This window comes from Onychomys torridus, chromosome 5 (assembly GCF_903995425.1).
Source record: "Onychomys torridus chromosome 5, mOncTor1.1, whole genome shotgun sequence".
NCBI classification, from domain to species: domain Eukaryota; kingdom Metazoa; phylum Chordata; class Mammalia; order Rodentia; family Cricetidae; genus Onychomys; species Onychomys torridus.
This window is the reverse complement of record NC_050447.1, coordinates 74,925,683-74,944,593: the sequence shown is the minus strand read 5'-3', so window position 1 is coordinate 74,944,593 and position 18,911 is coordinate 74,925,683. Positions and strand designations below refer to the sequence as shown.

The 18,911-nt window shown below is 37.0% G+C and overlaps 1 protein-coding gene across 1 annotated transcript in view; it reads right to left on the bottom strand.

The window, feature by feature from the left end:
- Malrd1 (MAM and LDL receptor class A domain containing 1) overlaps positions 1 to 18,911 on the bottom strand; it is a 594,884-nt gene that overhangs the window by 560,853 nt on the left and 15,120 nt on the right. Inside the window, exon 2 of the mRNA XM_036188969.1 lies at positions 13,719 to 13,856. Coding sequence (XP_036044862.1) covers positions 13,719 to 13,856 — 138 coding nt within the window. The remainder of the gene's footprint in view (positions 1 to 13,718; positions 13,857 to 18,911) is intronic.

The window sequence follows — 18,911 nt, the reverse complement described above, 5'->3', positions numbered from 1 at the left end:
GGTACATGATGCTTGTCAAAAGAGAGGAAAAGCAGTGTTGACAGTGATTATGATGACCTATCTATCCAAGTCACTCAGAGGTATTTTAAAGCCAGACTGAAAGTCAAATCTAATTGTCACATCATTGAGTCAATCAATACTAATATTATGAACCCTAGAAAACCTCATCTTTTCTGGTATTCTGGTGGAACAATTGGACAGCCACTAGCTTACTCTTAGAGCAATAAACTGATGTTGAGAAAATTACTAATTAGCAAGCATAGTGTTGGGAGTCCCTGCTGGTCAGAGGTTGTAGTCTATCATGGCCTGGTCACTTTCTCCAAGCTTAACAACATAAAGGACCTCTTCCCCAGTGAGCTTCCTGCTCTACCTGCCTTTATTTGGAGGATGTCTCTAGCCTGGATGCCAGACTTATCTCTAGCATGACCCTTGGCATAGTTCCCTGCCCTCAGTGCTCAGGGAATTCTGCCAAAAAGGATGTGGAAAGAGTGTAAGAACCAGAGGGAATGGAGGATACCAAGAAAATAAGGCCCTCTAAATCAACATGAGCAAACTTCATCTAAACTCACAGATACTGAGGCAGCATGCACAGGGCCTGCAAGGGTCTGCACCAGATGGGGTACTAGAGCTGAAAGTATTGGACATGCATCCCCATTTCTCACCCAGAGCTATTTCCAACTGATAACCACTTGCAAATGAAAATTTAGTTTTCTTAAAGGGTGTCTCATTGGGGCAGCAAACTTCTCTAAAAGGTGGGCCACATGTACAGCAGAAAAAGAACTCACTGGGAACTTCTCTAGCACCCAGTTTCTCCCTATCCCTATGATGTCTTCCTTTATCATGGTATCTCTTTCATTGTTCTCCCACGCCATCTCTGTTCCAGCTTGACTATCCTGTTCCCTTATGTTCTCATCCCCTATCCTCTACTATTTCCCACCCCCATCTCCAGTTTACTGATGGAGATCTCATCTATTTCCCCTTTCCAGGGCTATCCATTTATCCATCTTTGGGTCCTACTTGTTAGCTACCTTCTCTGGAGCTGTAGGTTGTAGTCTGGTTATCCTTTGCTTTACTTCTAGTATCCACTTATGAGTGAGTATATACCAAATTTGTCCTGAGTCTTAGTTACCTCATTCAGGATGATATTTTCTAGTTCCATATATTTGCCTGCAAATGTCATGATGTCATTGCTTTTCACTGCTAAATAATACTCCATTATGTATAAGTACCACATTTTCATTATCCATTCTTTGGTTGAGCGGCATCTAGGTTGTTTCCAGGTTCTGGCTATTATGAATAATGCTGCCATGAACATAGTTGAGCATGTGTCCTTGTGGTATGATTGAGCATTCCTTGGGTATAAGCCCAAGAGTAGTATAGCTGGGCCTTGAAGAAGATTCATTACCAAATTTCTGAGAAACAACCATACTGATTTCCAAAGTGGCTGTATAAGTTTGCACTCCCACCAACAGTGGAGGAGTGTTCTCCTTGCTCCAGATCCTCTCCAACATAATCTGTCTTCAGTGATTTTGATCTTAGCCACTCTGACAGGTATAACATGGTATCTCACAGTCATTTTGATTTGAATTTCCCTGATGACTAAGGATGATAAGCAATTCCTTAAATGTCTTTCAGTCATTTGAGATTCTTCTGTTGAGAATTCTCTGTTTAGCTCTGTAGCCCATTTTTAATTGGATTGTTTGGTATTTTGATGTCTAGTTTCTTGAATTCTTAATATATCAATGGCTTTGGAGCCTCCATGGGACTGGACTAGGCCCTCTACATATTGAGACAGGTGTGTAGCATGATCTGCTTGTGGGGGATGGGGGGCTGGCAGTAGGATCAGAGTCATCCCTGGTGAATGAGCAGACCTTTTGGAGCCCACTTCTATGATGGGACACCTCGCACAGCCTTGGGGCAGGGAGAGGGGCTTGGACTTACCTCTACTAAATGTACCTCCCCATGGGAGGCCTTACTTTCTTATAAGAGGAAATGGGGATGGGTTGGGAGGGGGACGCTGAGGAGGTGGTAGGAGGGAAGAGGGAGATCTTTGATATGTAAAATGAATAAAAAAAGTTTTCTTAATAAAAGAAAAGAAAAAGTACTCAATGGCATCTTTGGAGGTTCCTGGTCTGATAATGTTGTGTTAGGGATTATTTTTCTTCTAAAACTTTTTATTTTCCTTCTTATTTTTATTTTATTTATATTTGCTCTCTTTTTATGCCCTACAGGTCCTTTGTGTTTATTTTATGGCACTGTGTGTTTATTTATTTTAGTTTTGTGTTTTTATGGGACTCCTGAGTGTGAATGAGTGCTTCTTTTCCTCTATGTGCAGTGTTTCTTTTCCTTCAATATCCTCATTTCTTCATCAATTTGAGAGGTACCTTCTCTGGGTGTAGCACTCTTGTTTGTTGGTGATTTACTTTCAGAGCATGAACTGTATCTTCACATGCTTACCTAGCTATTGGGTTCTGATGGAAGATCTGATAGTATTCTGTTATACTTGCCCTGTGAGGGACATTTTCATTCAACCCACCAAAGTCTTCTTTTCCTCAATGATTCCTGAGCCTGGAGAGGAGAGGCTGTGAGATAGATGCCCAAAAGGGTAGAACATTCTGAAGTCTCTGTTTCAATTACCATCTGCTGGAAATAGAAGCTTCTCTGATGAGCGTTGAGAGGTTAATTAATCTATTAATCTATAGATGTAATGCTATGTCTTTAGGAGTTATTTTAATAATATGTCCATATATGTGAATCATAGTAGTAGGTTCTCCCCTAGGGCCTGACTAGCCACAGGTTTTTGGCTCCTATCTTGGTGCTAGATGTGGATTTCATCTTCTGGAGTGCAACTTGAATCCGATCAGAAAGTGGTTTCTTACTCCCACGCTGTTCATGTCACTATTGCACTGGTGAGCGTGTCTTGCTGGCTAGTCATTATTGTTGCTCTCAGAGTTCACATTTGTGTAAAACTGAAGATTACCTTTAATTTCTTGCAGTATATATAGCACCCTGATGCACTATGAATGCTAGCCAGTGGGGATGAAACTTCAAAATAACTGTCAGCTGGACCTATCCATGTACCATGACTCAAATTTGTGCTGTCTTCAGCAGTAGGTTCTGCTGTCAAGTTCTGGAAGATAACCAAAAGCATTGGCAATGACCTAATATTTAGTGGTCTGTGGTATCTTACTGGTCAACAGAGATAATTCATTTATGACATTTATGATATAATATATATTATGACACATATGTGAATATATGTATACATAAATATTTGTATATGTAATATGAGTATATGTGTGTATATATGCATATATATACATATATATATATATATATATATATATATATATATATATATTAGGATGCTTCTACAGTAGTAAGATTCCATATTACTTTTCAAAGGTCTTTAGTGTTATTAATCCCTCCCCTTATTCCTCCCTGTGACCCTGTCCCCTTTATCTTATTATTTTTAAATAATTATAATAGATATGAAAGGAGAGGTAAGTGGTCTTAATAAACCACCATTGATCCTAACACTGGACTTTTTTTAAAAAAAAGAAAGAAAAGTAATGGAAATCATGACAAGAATGTGGAAATTGAATGTGAAAAATTAGAGAAATTTGTATCATATAAGGGAGAAGGAACAGCTCAAAGATTTGTCATAAAATCAGGCTGTTAATTGTTCAGGTGGAGTCAAGAAATGAAAACTTCATACTTCAAATGTAGGTTTTATTTATTTTATTTTGGCTTTACCAAGTAAAAGAAACTTTATAGATGTTGAAAAGCTAATTATAAGCATGAATGAATAATCAGGGTATTATAAAATTTTCTCTCCCTAAAATCCGAGGATGTGGGAGGTGTGGCTCTCAGCCAGACCTCGATTGTCAGTGCTGTTCTAGTAACTCTGCAGTTAGTGGCCTTAGAACGCACACACTCTGCAGTTAGTGACCTTAGAGCAGCACACACTCTGCAGTTAGTGGCCTTAGAGCGCACAAATATATTATCTCACCCTTCCTGTGGGCTATAAGTCCAGACTCAGGATAACTTAGTTGGTCTTTGCTTAGATATTCAAAATGCTAAAGTTAAAGGGCTGGCTGGATGTACTTCTGCTCTGGAGATAAATCTGCCTTCAGATTCAACCAAGTTGTTAGCACAATTCTCCTCTATGCAGTTAGGCTGAGGCCCCTGTTTGAACCTTTGCTAGCTATTACCTAGTTCTCCACTGCTGCAGTCTACTCTACCCCTTCTTTTATTCTTTCTTTTCTCCACCTTTGCAGCCATCCATGCATGATTTCAGGATTGTGAACCTTAAATCTCTCAGATATTCCCTTCTATTCTCTCTCTCCCATATTTCTCTTCTTTTTATTAGCTTGTAAGATTGCATTGGGCCCACTTCAGTGGTACAGGATAATCTTCTGATTTTTAGGCCTGTTAATTGGTGACCTTAGTTATGTTTACAAATTCCTTTCACAGCAGTACCTGTGCCTTATTTAAGAAGTAGGGCATAGGAATATTGCTAAAGTAGGAATCTTTAAAATTCTGCTGACTAGGACCAAGTGGATATAATATGCTTCTCTTACTCCTTATGCAACATGTTCAGGTACTGGCCAGAGTTTACAAAGGATAAATGTAGTGTTGATTGCTGTTATATTTTTTTGACTAATAGGATATAGAAAATTCAAGGGAGTATTTATGACTATGCTCTAAAAACACAGACAGACAATTGACACCTGCTTAGTTCTTCCAATCAATCCAACTGGCAAACTTCTCTGCTATCGTATTTGATACAGTTCCATCCTAATTTACTGCTGGTTGTCATTCAAAAGTAAACCTTTTAAATTTTTATTATATTCAGGGATGGGGATTTAGCTCAATGGTAGAGTGCTTGCCTAGCAAGCGTAAGGCCATGGGTTCGATCCTCAGTTCCACAAAAAAAATTATTATATTCACTACAATATACTATTACAGAGTTTATATATTTCCACTGAGTATGATTGTTTTTCACTTATGGCTCAATTCATTTGAATAATACAGATCCACATAAGTTTAATAAGCAAACAAGCCATTTGTCCATGAAGATACAATTCCTACCAAAATCAAGCAAGTTATAAGAGAACTATTTCTACGCGGCAATAAAGAACCAGAGCAAGAATCATTTTTAGCTCCCATGTTTAAGTTATCTGACAGCTTCTTTACTATGGTTATATGGTGACATTACATTGATGTTATATCAGCTAATTTATGTATCTAAGCTGTCATATCTAACCCCCTCATTGACATATAGAGCAATTTGAAATAAAATAAATGGAAAAATAAAATGATATTCTATTCCCTGATACTTAATAGCTGCCAAGATTATTGGGGAAATTATGAAAACCTTGTATAGTTTATTCTCTTCAAATGCATAAGCACACACAATGTGCATACACATATATCATTAGCTTGCCAATAAGAATTTATGATAAAAATTTGAGCTTTCCTAAAAGTATTACTTGAAGAAAAAGGAACTGTTAAGTTCTAAATATGCATGCTCTTGAAATACTTTGGTACTCTTTAGCTCCCACCATACCTTCACCACTCACTGTTGCTCGCTAGATAGGACACACATGGGACAGTCAACTGTGAGGGTGCTCAGCTCCAGAAGAGAAAATGGGAGAGAGATACAGTAGCAGTGAGAAAATCAGAAACATTCATGTGATGTAAGACAGGACATCCTCAACATTCATGCATAGCCTAATCTTCATTTTCAAGAAAAATACATTTTATATATAGCTGATTTCTATGTCATTCCTTAAATAGATCAACTACTTCCACCAGGCCTTCATATGGTTCTTCACTATACATGTCATTTCTGTCCTCCCCTTTTTGCCCTTTATAATATGACTTTAAAGCTTTTTCTCAAAGGTCTTCCCCCTTTTAGAATCAAACTTGATTCTAGTCCAAGAGAAATTTGCAGTAATCCACAGTATGCCTCACTTTAATATAAATATTTGCATCATTCCCACACATACATACCAAAGACAACTCAACAACAATGTATGGGGGAACAAAGATATGGCTCAGTGGTCAAAAACATCTCCTGTTTGCTCAGAAAATATGTGGAATATGTGTTCCATTTCTAGCTCACAAACCACTTATAACTCGAGTTCCAGGGAGCCTCATGTCCTCTTCTGGCCTCCATGGGCACCTACACACACACACACACACACACACACACACACACACACACACACACATGCTTTCTAAGCATTTTAAAAATATGATATGATGGCATACAATAACAGCCTTTTTACAGGTCATTGTATTGACCATGATGTCTTACATAATAGTCTTGAAGAATAAAAGGTTCTCAGTTGTGGTAAGAATAATCACCATTTATTAATATAAGTATATTTGAATGTACATAATATATAATATTTATTTTAGTTTTTTAACTCTGGAAATAGTGCAATATCATACTAGGAACTGTACTGGTAGAAAAACATTCATTTTACCATACAAACATACTCTATTTGTACATTTATTCTAAGAAAAAGATGTGATTCCAATATTCATTTCCTTTAGCCAAGGTTTTCAGTGTGTAGCTTTAGTTATCTGTAGCAAACTGCAGCAAAAGAAATAATAGGTAGAAAATTCCAAAATCCAATGACTGTAATTTTAGACAATATTTATTATGGTGGTTAATGTGAATTGCCAAGTCAATAAGAATCTAGAATCATCTCTCAGAAATTCACCAGGGAACATGCCTGCAAGGTTGTCTTGATTGCACTAGTTGAGGTAGGAAGATGTACCCTAAGTGAGTGGCACCATATCATGGGCTGAGTTCTGGAATGGATGAAAAGGAGATAGACAAACATTCGCTGCTGTCTCCTCCTGGCCATGGATACAAGAGAGTCAGTTGCCTAAGATTCCTGCTCACCTGACTTCGCCACTACAAGAGTATTTTATCACAGGACCAGGAAAAAAAAATAGTATAAGATTCTGCTTCATTATTATTTTTAATCTATCAAAAATCTGTATATATGGGAAATATATATTATTCTCAGTCTCAGTCACCCTCTGAGATCTTGAAATATATCCACCATTGATAAAAAATAACTACTCTATAATCAAATACGTTCTTTTATGCGATATCTAGATGAGTCTTTAAAAATAGCATAATAAAGGTGATTGTTATACTGAATTAGGATGTAATTCATTTATATTGATGGCTACAGTTCACATTTTTACTAACATAATGGGAACATATTTTGATACTATATACTAATTATACTGAATTGCTTTCTTAATTTCACTATAATTATTATCACTGTGTTTCTAGAAGAATAGATACATTTACTCCTTGTCTTCATTAGGGTTTCTTTTGCTGTGAAGAGACACCATCACCACAGCAACTCCTATAAAGGCAGAACATTTAGTTGGGGTGGCTTATATTTTCAAAAGTTTTGTCCATTATCATCATGGTGCGATATGGTGGTGTGCAGCCAGACATGGTGCTGGAGCCGAAAGTCCTACAATTTGATAGGCAGGCAACAGGAAGTGGTCTGAGACACTGGGTGTTATCTTGAGCATATATGAGACCTTGAAGCCCACCTCCACAGTGACATACTTCTTCCAACAAGACCACACTTACTCCAACAAGTGTCATTCCTTTTGGGGTCCATTTTCTTTTAAACTACCATACTCCTCTATTTCTAAAATGCCATTTTGTCAGACATAAGGGTCTTCATTGTTTATGGAACATGCCAGTGGATGAAAAACTATGGCCTACTGACAAAGCCCACTGACTGACTAAGTTCTGTTTTGTTTATTTTTGATTTATTTATTGTGTATATGTGGGCAAGTGCTTGTATGCCATGGCACATGTGTGGAGGTCACAGAATGTCATTCAATTCCCTCCTTTCATGTTAGATTCTGAAGATCAAACTCAATTTTTCAGGCTTGTATAACAATTGTTCTTACCCACTGAACCATCTCACTGACCCCACTACCTAAGTTCTTAAGTTCTTAGTGGGACAGAGTTATGCTAAATCCTTCAGTGTTAGTTAGGTCTATTTCTGCAGTACCAAGCAAACTAATTGGGACAAAGATAGTACAGCCCGAGAAATAGAACCCTTAAACAAAAAGCAAGCAGAAGCCTAGAACAGATGAATCATTCTATTTAAATTTCTTTGGGTAAAAGCAATATAGATACTACCAAACAATATCTGCCTGGCACATATATGTACAAACAAACTTTATCTTTGTCCCATTGTGAGTGAGATTTTTAAATATGCACAAGAAGCCAGAAGAATGGTTGTTGAATGAGATATTTTACTCTTGTCTCATAAGCACAAACATATGGTTTGTTTTCGTCAGTAGATTGAATGTTCTCTGGGGAGAAGAACTATGCTCTTTTCCACTGTACTGTTAGGCCCCAGAGCAGTATTAACACAATACAGATGCTCAATAAAGAGCTTTTGAAATAACATGGAAACTAATAAATCAATATTCATTTTCCCTGATTTCTATATAAATAGCTATTCCAACCATAAAGCTGCAAAACCATGATTTATAGAGTGATCATGAGGGATTTCTCCTCATTCTTCCATGGATTCTTCATGATAAAACAATCCAACTCACTCCGCCTATCATGCAGACTGCCTAGTCTTAAAGCATGGATATTTGTTTTCATGCCCTGGAAAAAAACAACAACAACATGAAGCAGACTTGGAGATGCTGGGATTCACTAAAATGAAAAACCCAGAGATAAACGACATGATTATACCAAAGGACAAAGTTTGTGCCTACTTTTGTTATACAGTGTTTGGTTGATATCTCTGGGAGGCCTGCTCTTTTCTGAAGGAAAAGGGAGGAGCAGTGGATCTGGGGAAGAGGGGAGGTGGGGCAGTGCTGGGAGGAGTGGAGAGAGGGGAAGCTGTGATCAGGATGTATTGTTTGAGAGAAGAATTAAAAAAGATTATAAAGAAATCTAAAAAAGAAAGAAAAATCTAAAAGCTCAAATCTCTGGACATAAACAGAGATATAGTTTTTTGTTTGTTTGTTTGTTTTTAAGGAGTAGAAACAATGAGAAAACACTGAGAACAAATGAAAATCCTCCAGACACTAGCTTAAAGATAGGCTTTACTTTCTGGTAGTTTGTATGGCTAAAGCTGATAGAGAGGCTGCTGGCTGGAAACTGAGAAAGGGCACTAGGAGAACCATGTGTGACACTAAGAAAGAATCTAGAAAGAAAGCAGCAATAAAGATGATTTATGGTGTATGAAGTGCAAGTGGAAGCCAGCAAACTAGAAAGAGATATTTAAGGAAAGGATGACTTAAGGGAGGGGAAGAGTAAGTTATGGGTAAAAATTAAATTAGAGATGTGGAATAGTAGCGGTAGGTAGGCTTAAGCAGTAAGGAACATGGGATTATCAAGAAGACTGCATGGTGGAGGGAGGGGAAACCCAAAGGAAGAATGCATGCAAAGGCCACACAGTGTCTGCTATCTCATAGTCCAATTCAAAATATAATGGGAGAGATAGTGGAATGCATATGACATGAAAGATGAGTGGGGAATACTAGAGGTCAAAAGATTAAGCATGGATACGAAGTTGAGAATGAAGGAGGAAAAGACAGTTGGTGGGTTAGATAAAACTAAAGATATGTGCAAGTAATTTAGATAAACTTATTAGTTAGTAAGAAAATTTCAGCATATAATTTCAAAAATTAAACAGTTGGACTGGATGTACCCTGCATAGGTGGACAATGTGGCTCCCAGAAGACATGGGTTATTAAATGAAAATCACAGTGCAAGGCATGGAATACCTCCTTGGGATACAAGTTATTGGGCAATGTAGTGGTTTGAATAGGTATTACGCCCACAGCCTTATGTGTTTGAATGCTTGGCCCATAAGGAGTGGTGCTATTTGAAGGTGTGGCTTTGTTGGAGTAGGTATGGCCATGTTGGCAGAAGTATGTTATTATGGAGGAGAACTTAGAGGTCTCATATGTTCAAACTGTTTCCAGTGTGGAAAATTTTACTTCATGTTGCCTACAGATCAAGATGTAGAACTCTCAGCTCCTTCTCCAACACTATGTCTGCCTGTATGCCACCATGTCCTGTCATGATAATAATGGACTAAACCTCTGAAACTGTAAGCCAGCTCCAACTAAATGTTTTCCTTTATAAGAGTTGCCGTGGTCATGGTATCTGTCCACAACAACAGAAACCCTAACTAAAACAGGCATGGAGGCCCTAGGAGTATCCAAAACATCATAAACTATTACCTACCCCAACTAGATGGTAAAACTCTAATATTGAAGACACCACATACTGTGACTATAGGACACAGATAAATCAAACCAACCAAGAAACTTGCTTACTTCTGGATAACTTTTATAGTGCTGGGGAGTGCTATGTAGGATACAAGCAGTGAAAGAGCACCAGTAGCCATAACCAGAACTGACCCTACATGCTAGAATACCAGCCTGCCAGCAGGATGTGTCCAGTAGTGCAGAAGTAACATGGACATTACTGGATAACTAGTCACTTTCTGACTAGATTTGAGGCCTGTTCTACAAGAGGGAAAGTCATGCCTGGTACTGTAATCCTGGTCAAAAGTCAATAGCTGAGGAGGTCATAGGCTCTATGATAGAATCTGCTAGTGTTATTTTGCTAAATGGTCATGTTGCCAAATTGACTTTTAAATACCTGGGGTACTCTCCAGTTTAGTCAGAGAAGCTTCTTTTGTATTGGGCAGACATCATTGCAGAGGCTAATAACTAACCAAAATGCTAATAAGAGATTGCAAGTGCTAAGCCTTAAATATAACACCTGTCCATGACCCCATCCTCCACCAAGCCTCCAGGAACATCATAGGAGGGGGTGAAATAAATGAATAAAGCTGAAGGACAGGGAAGAGTGCTATGAAATGCTGTCTTCTGTATGTAACATGGTTATTGCACTCATGAACACACACAGCTGTGGTTACTTGGACAAGACCTACACAAGATCAAGCCAACCAAAACTCCAGCATAGATGGAGAAGGTGCTGTCCAGGCCCCATTTGTAATTGAGGAGCTGGCAGTTGATAGTGCTCTGGGAAAAAGATGGCCTCATAATAATACATATTAGCTGCACAAATTGAAGTTAGTAGATGATCATACATACAAAAAGAAGACATGAAGTTGAAAAAAGGATATTTTGATGATACACAGGGAGTTGGAGGTGAAATGGGGTAGATGTGTATACATATGCCCGAACTGAAAAAATGCACAGAAAGAGAAGTGGAAGTAAAAGACAAGAAGAGAGACACAGGTTTAGAGCATCCCAAGTTACCTAGCTCAAGAGAGGGCTAGTGTAAGAATAAATAACACACTCCTCAAGAAATAGCAACCACTGTGCCCGTGAGTAAGGCTGGGAAGAATAAACACACACACACACACACACACACACACACACACACACACACACACACATGAGTCCATGTGTACAATGAAGAATAAGAGGAAAGCACCAAAAGAGAAATGTTCTGAATAAATAATTTGTATGACATTGTAATAAAACACCCTCAGCATCCAAGTCAGTGAGTATCAAGCTCTGCCATGACTAAACCCATCACAACCTAGTGAGGTTACTGTGCTGTAGTAGCAGTTGGTCCTATTTGTGAAACTGCTTCCTTCTTGCAATAAAGGTAGTTTGTCTCTAACAATAATTAAAGATTCTAAACAAAAATATTTTTACATCATACCCAAAATTTACAAAATTGAATCTTGTTAATAACACTAACATCATCCAGAAATGGGAACATCTGCCTTTCATTGAGTACCAGATCATCTATGATAAACTTTTAACAACTATGTGTCACTTAGCTCTTAAGTCCACATTGCTCTTAAATTAATTCTATGAATTTAGTATCATTATTCCTGCTCTTAAAATGCAGAGAACTGAGACATAAAAATAGCTAGAAAATGAAATGCCTATTATAATCCACAAGTCTAAGATTTACATTTATGTAAGTCTTGAGTATTTGCTAGCTTTAAATGATCTCCATAGCAATATCCATAACTGGATATTTCATTGTTTTTATTTAATGAAAGTGTCACCTATTTCTTTTAAAAGGCAGGTTTTAGTAACACCAGAATATATGTTAGCTTTCTTCATATTGTGAAACAGACTAGTTGAATGCATATATGGAGTTGAATTTTGCCCATTCTAATGGAAGGTAATCACTTAATTACTTAATGTAAAGTAAACACACAATGTTGGATGAATGAAGTTGTTTAGGTAATGAATAAAGAACTGAATGAAAATCTAATCCCCAGAGATATCCCGAAAGCCAAGGGACAATCCACAGAGCTTTCTAGTAATTCTAACTAGGCAAGCACTGTTGTGAAATAATTATTTTGAACACTGTGAAGATGTGTCACTTGGGTTTGTTTAATAAAAAGCTGAACAGCCAAGAGCTAGGCAGGATTTTCAGGGCAGGGAGGATACTGGGAAGAAGAAGGCAGAAAAACTAAGAGATAGAGAACAATCAAGCCTTGCAGGAGGAGAGGTAAAGGCCATGAGCCACATGGCAGCACATAGATTAATAGAAATGGGTTCATTTAAGTTATAAGAACTAGTTAGGAACTAGCCTAAGCTATAGGCTGAGCTTTCATAATTAATAAGTCTCCATGTTGTGATTTGGGAGCTGGCTGGTTGGGACAGAGAAATACTTGCAACAAAGTACTACCAGACAGAGTTGAAATTAGTCCAGCCAAAAGTAAAGACATTCAACCTCCTAATGTGTAGTTTTAACATGTTCAGATTAATAACTTCCCCAAAATGTCCAAAGAGCTTTAGCTTCCCAAATGAATACGCTAAATAGACCTATTGGGGTGCCAGGAATTACATCATGAAATTTTCCTGTGCTACATTAAGAATCAGAAATATTTTAAGGGTTTAAATAATATATAAATTTCATGTAAAAATGTCAACAAAGATTCTTTTCTAATCAATTACAGAATAAAATAAAGGTTTAATCAATAAAGAAATATAACTAAGAAGAAAATAGTATATTCAACCACACAAAGTAGTCTGGTCATTATGGAAATCAGTATGAGGGTTCTAGAAAAAGATAAAAGTGGAACTGTCATATTATACAGCTATTCTACTCAAGCACATATACACAAAGAAATAGAGTTTAGATAGCTATAGATGCCTATATAAATACCTATGTTTACTTAGGCACTATTAAAAAATAGATAAGCTATAAAATGGGCTCAAGTATACATATTTGGCATCATGATCCCTAACCTCAAACTCTACTATAAAGCTATAGTAATAAAAAGAGCTTGGTACTGGGATAAATTGATTTTAAATATGGTATATATGTGCAGTGAAATTTGATTTGGCCATAGAGTAGAGAATCATCCCATATTCAGTAAAATGGGTAGAATTTGAGATGTCTTAAGTGAAATAAGCCAAATTCTCAAATCAAAGGTCACATGTAGAATATTGGGTGAGGGATAGAATATGAAAGACAAGGAGGGAAGGAAAAGGAGTGTAGAAGGAAGGGTAACAAAGTGGTGGATGTGATCAGAGTGCATTATTTGCTGCATAGAAATATCATAATTGAATCTTTCTTGAGTTAATTAACTCAGAGCAATTGATATATGATAACAAAATAATGGTGTGGACTGCAAAGTGTATCATGTAACTGAAACAAAAATAAAGTTCAAAGTGTTTACCAGATACATTGCCATTGTGGTCCCAGAATGGAGGTGAAGGACTAATCACCCCACTTCTTCTTTTCCAAGGTAGCAGACTCTGATCTTGTGTCATGCTGTCGAGCCCATCCTCAAAATCACATCTTTCATAACTTTGGCCTAATGAAAAATGAAAAAAAAATACTTTTCACAACTTTCTTTCTCTCATATTAAAGAATATATCTGATTTCAAAGGTTAACAAAACAAAACAAAACAAAACAAAACAAACTGTGTTTCACAGCTCTAACTCTGCTCCTGAAAATCCTCTTGCACATGACATTCTAATAAATTACCAAAATACAAACCTTCATGCACTCAAAGAGAAGAATGTTTCACAGAGCCATAGAACTTGGACTATCCTATGAATTTGAGGTACCATTAACTGAGTGACTTTGCCAAATCCTCCAAATGCAGAAAGGCTTTTCCTTCACTTGTAAGATTAGGATATCAACAGCTCACCTTGTCTCCCTCAAATTACTACTGTGAGGATCAAATAACATTATATATAAACAATATTTTACAATATTGAGATACCATAAAACATAAGGGTTACTATTACATTTACACCTTCATCTAAGTATTGATTTGCCTGACACCTGGTGACAGCAGAATTTCAGGTTTCAAAGAGCAATCATAAAAGCCTCCCTGATTAATAGTCAACTGACTATGGTATGTACTTTTGAAATTAATTATAGCCTTTTGGTTCAGTCTCAGCATTGGGTAAATGTTGGTGCTTTTATCATTGCAGAGGTATTTCTGGGTCCCCTTCCCCTTCAGGTACAACTGATTGAGGAAGCTTGGGAGAAACAGAAGGATTTGAGGACTGGCTTTTGGTTGTTGTTGTTTGTTTACCTAAAAATGAGTAGGTTAATATTCTCTTTTCTACTATGCAACATCAGGAAATGTCATGTCCTAAAAGTTAAGGTTCTTGAGTATAAACAGCACCTTCCCTGGATGTCAGCTTCACAGTGACTCTTATCCTCAAACTGCTACCATTAAACAACGGCAGCTCTTTGCTGAATGCCTTTCTGCCTAGCTGCATTAGCCGTAGTGACTATGCTTTCTGGATTTCACTGAGCTCAGTGACAAATCAATGATTTTCATTTAATCACTTTTTCAGATGTAAATATGATTTGGTCATAACTGTGTTAATGGTGCATTTTCTTGACATCGTTTATGAGAATGAGAAGGTAATGCAGAAGTGTCTCTTTTACCAATGCTGTGTTTCACTGCTCCTCCTCCTAGCTCCCTTATTATGGAAGACTCTGCTAAAGAGCAGTGTTGTTACACTAGCAGGAATCCTCAGTGCTCACTGACATCATCTCTGCACTAAGCATGCCCTTACAACGGCTCAGATTCTAGCAGCCTCAGTTCACTGGGTTTCTCTGAAGAGAAATCTGAGATGATGTCTTCTAGATATTAAGTAACTTTAATAAATTGGGGCAGCTACTGAGGATGGGACAAGATTGGAACACTTTCTTCTTGCTTCTAGTTCCTAAAGCCTTCACCCTAATTAGTTTAGTTCTTATGTTATTTTTATTAAAGTTATAGACAAAAGTCACTAATTCTAGCCAACCTTAGGGAACCATCCTTTGATAGACAGTTGACACTGTTCTATCCAAAAGCAAAAATCACGTTAGTCTCTGAATTATGCCAAGCTAAAGTTATGATTTTACAAAGCCCTGAAAACTGTAGGTTATCTGGTTGCACAAACACTGAACTAAGCTGTGTAGTCAGTTGTATGACTGCCCAGCCATACTCCACATTCTCATTACCCAGGGGAGTACCGAGGGCAGATATAATGTGGTTATTTCAATTAGCACAATATATACAGACAATAGACTATCACATCTTGGTTTATGCAACTATATGCAAGGATATTCACAGAACTATGAGATCATCTAACAGGACGTTTCTCAAAACATATCCTTGTCTTTAATCAGCACAAAACTGTATGTTATCCACTCAATTTTGAATGTATTTGCATAAATATGTTGTCATTTTTCAAATTTTATTTTGGTTTCCAACAATTTTTACAATGATCCATAATTAAAAACTGTTCTTTTAGTCTCCACATTTCAGCAGTTATGTGTATAAATGTGCACACATTCTCACAGAGGTGGCAAACATTGTTTTAATACCAAGAGATTACCTTCACCCTTCAATGCCACTGCTGAGTTCATGTTCAGTTTGGTAAGTTCTTTGTTCTTTGTCACACAGAGGTAATGATGATTTCTGGGCATGTTAAAGCTAGAGAAAAATAGCTAAACAAAACATCTTCTCCCTCTGAATAGTCTCAATGGGAGTTCTTTTGTTATAAAATGAATCTAATCAGCACACATTTTCAACTAATTTTGTTTGAAAAAGCAATCATAAGCTACTGGATTATTCAAAGGCATCCAGAATTTTCATAAGTATTCATTTTCCCACCAGTATAGGGTGGCACATTTTAAACCATTTTTGTGAATTTCATTAAATTGTGGCTGCTTTGTTTTCTAATTCAATATGTGACTCGGCATTCAAATCTTAAACTGTTTGCTCTATTAAAATCTGCCACTATGTAGACTGCTGCTAATACAGCTACCAATGCACTGTGTGGGTTAAATCACATCTGGACAACATAATGAGCAGCGAAGTTCACAGGCGTTTTGTAGAACTCCTGTCTGTTCGTGTCAGCTTAGGAAACTCATTTCATTGCTTTCAGTTTTATGAAGCCAAAGGTCAGACCTTCACTAGCCAGAGAGGGAGAAAGCTTCCATGTTGTGTTTCAAAGATTTCTTGGAATCCCTAATTATCTGTTGAATCAGCTTCCACAATACCAGACTTGATCATTAAGGAATTTCTGAAGAATCTCTCACAGAGTCAGTCTTTTACAGCATAAAAAAAAAAAAAAAAATTATCAAAGTTGGTTTCAGTCATGCTTCTGAGAAAATCGGAAGCAATAGTTTTTTTAATTGTGACCAAAGTGAGTACAATCAGATAACCCAGAACTCAAGACGAATTCAGGAAAGTTTGTCTGGGTAAATCATTAGAATATAATGTTCTCAGAGGAAAGAACACACTGAAAGAATGAGGCTAGCTCTAGCAAAGCAAGATAAGGTAGAAAATATCAAAAGCAAATCATATTTCACAGTTTTCCTAGGCTTAAGTCAGCAAAGCTCATTTTTCTCTCCCTAAAAGTTCTTGGAAGCACAGTTCAATGAGTTTGTATTATGGAAAATATGAATTTGCATGGTCTAAATTTTATCATTTTAAGCATATGAGCCTGTGATGTTTATTTTTTCCTTTGTTACATCATCATACAGTTTAGACTGCTTTTCATTTTACCACACTGAAACATTAGATTCATCAAACGATCACCATTTCTTACCACCACAAGTTCCTGGAAGTTGTCAATCTACTTTGTTTCTATTAATTAGTCTATTCTATATGATGGAATCACATAGCACTTGTTCTGTAACTAGCATATTTCATGTAGCATAATGTCTTCAAGATCGACTTATGCTATAACATGTATCAGAGTCGCTTTTTATCAGAGGCTAATTATCAGTGGGATACACACACAAACACAGACACACACACACACACACACACACACACACACACACACTCCACATCATATTTAAACAATCAACTGTCACACACACACACACACACACACACACACACACACACACACACTCCACATCATATTTAAATAATCAACTGTCTAAGGACACTGAGTAGCTTTCAGCTTTGGGCTATTATGAATAATAGTGTCATGAACTTGGAGGAACAAATTCATGTTCAATTTCCCATTATTGTTTTTCTTGGCTATATACCCAGAAGTGAAATTCTTGAATCATATGGCAATTGTGCTTCTATGGTTTTAAGAAATTGACATCTATTTTTGTAAGAATTTATACCCCCATAACCAAAGCTTTATCTCTGTTTCTTCCAAGGTTAATAAACTAAGCCCTATTGTAGAGCTTTAATCAATCCATTTTGAGTTAACATTCTGTTATCACTCACCAGCCAATCAGTAAACTGGTAGTTGTTAAATCTCCCTAGTAGCAACTGATTCTGAGAAGCATTCTTCTAGAAATAGAGCAACCTATGTTTCTTGCCCTGATACAGAAAATATTTTTACTTTTATAACATTTCAGAATATTAGAGAAGCTGGACAAATCATACTCAGAGATGAAACACTAATCCAATGCTAATTTCATATGTTCAAAATGTCCTTCATATTTCTACTGCCCATTTCACAACTCTGAAACAATTCTAGCTAGCAAACTATATTCAACAGAATGATTCATATCTTACAAATTTGTGGATCAACATCCAGTCATTCAAAAGTTGCCCAGAATGAGAAGTCCCTGATTGTGCTACTTAACGTGAGAAAGATGTTGTGAAGATTGTTTGTGAACAACAGATGGGCTTTAATAGACACATTTACAAAAACAAAAAGAAAATAAGTCATTTCAAAGTTAAGTGCACTCTAAGGTTGATTTGGGGGGAGCAAGATTCAATTCAACTCACTTTCCAGAAAAAGAGTTTTGGAAGAAAGAGATAAACTAGCATAGAAATAATAATCATGTTGAAATGCTCATTTAGCTCCAACAAACAGCACAAATAAAACAAATATTCATATATTTATTACTAGTTGACATGTGTGGTGGTTTGAATGAGATAGGCCCCACAGGCTCGTACATTTGAATACTTGATCCTGTTGGTCAGAACTGTTTTGAGAAGGATTAGGAGGTGAGTCCTTGTTAGAGTAGGTAGGTCACTGAAGTTTCAAAAGCCTATGCCAGGCATGGTTTCTCTCTCTCTCTCTCTCTCTCTCTCTCTCTCTCTCTCTCTCTCTCTCTCTCTCTCTTTCTCTCTGCCTTTAACTTTCAGATAAGATGTAAGCTCTCAGCTACTGCTACAGCACCATGACTGCCTACCTGCTGCTATGCTCCTGACATAATTTCATAGGCTCAGCCTCTGTAACTATAAGCAAACCCTCAACTAAATGCTTTCTTTCATAAGTTGCCTGGGCCATTGTGTCTCTATACAGCAATGAAACATTAACTAAGGCAAAGTTATCCACTATCCACTTATAATTCTTGGATATCTGGAAATTTTTCTGAATCCATATCAGTTTGTCACTTCCAGTTCTAATTCACCTTAAAAGAAACATCCTAGAG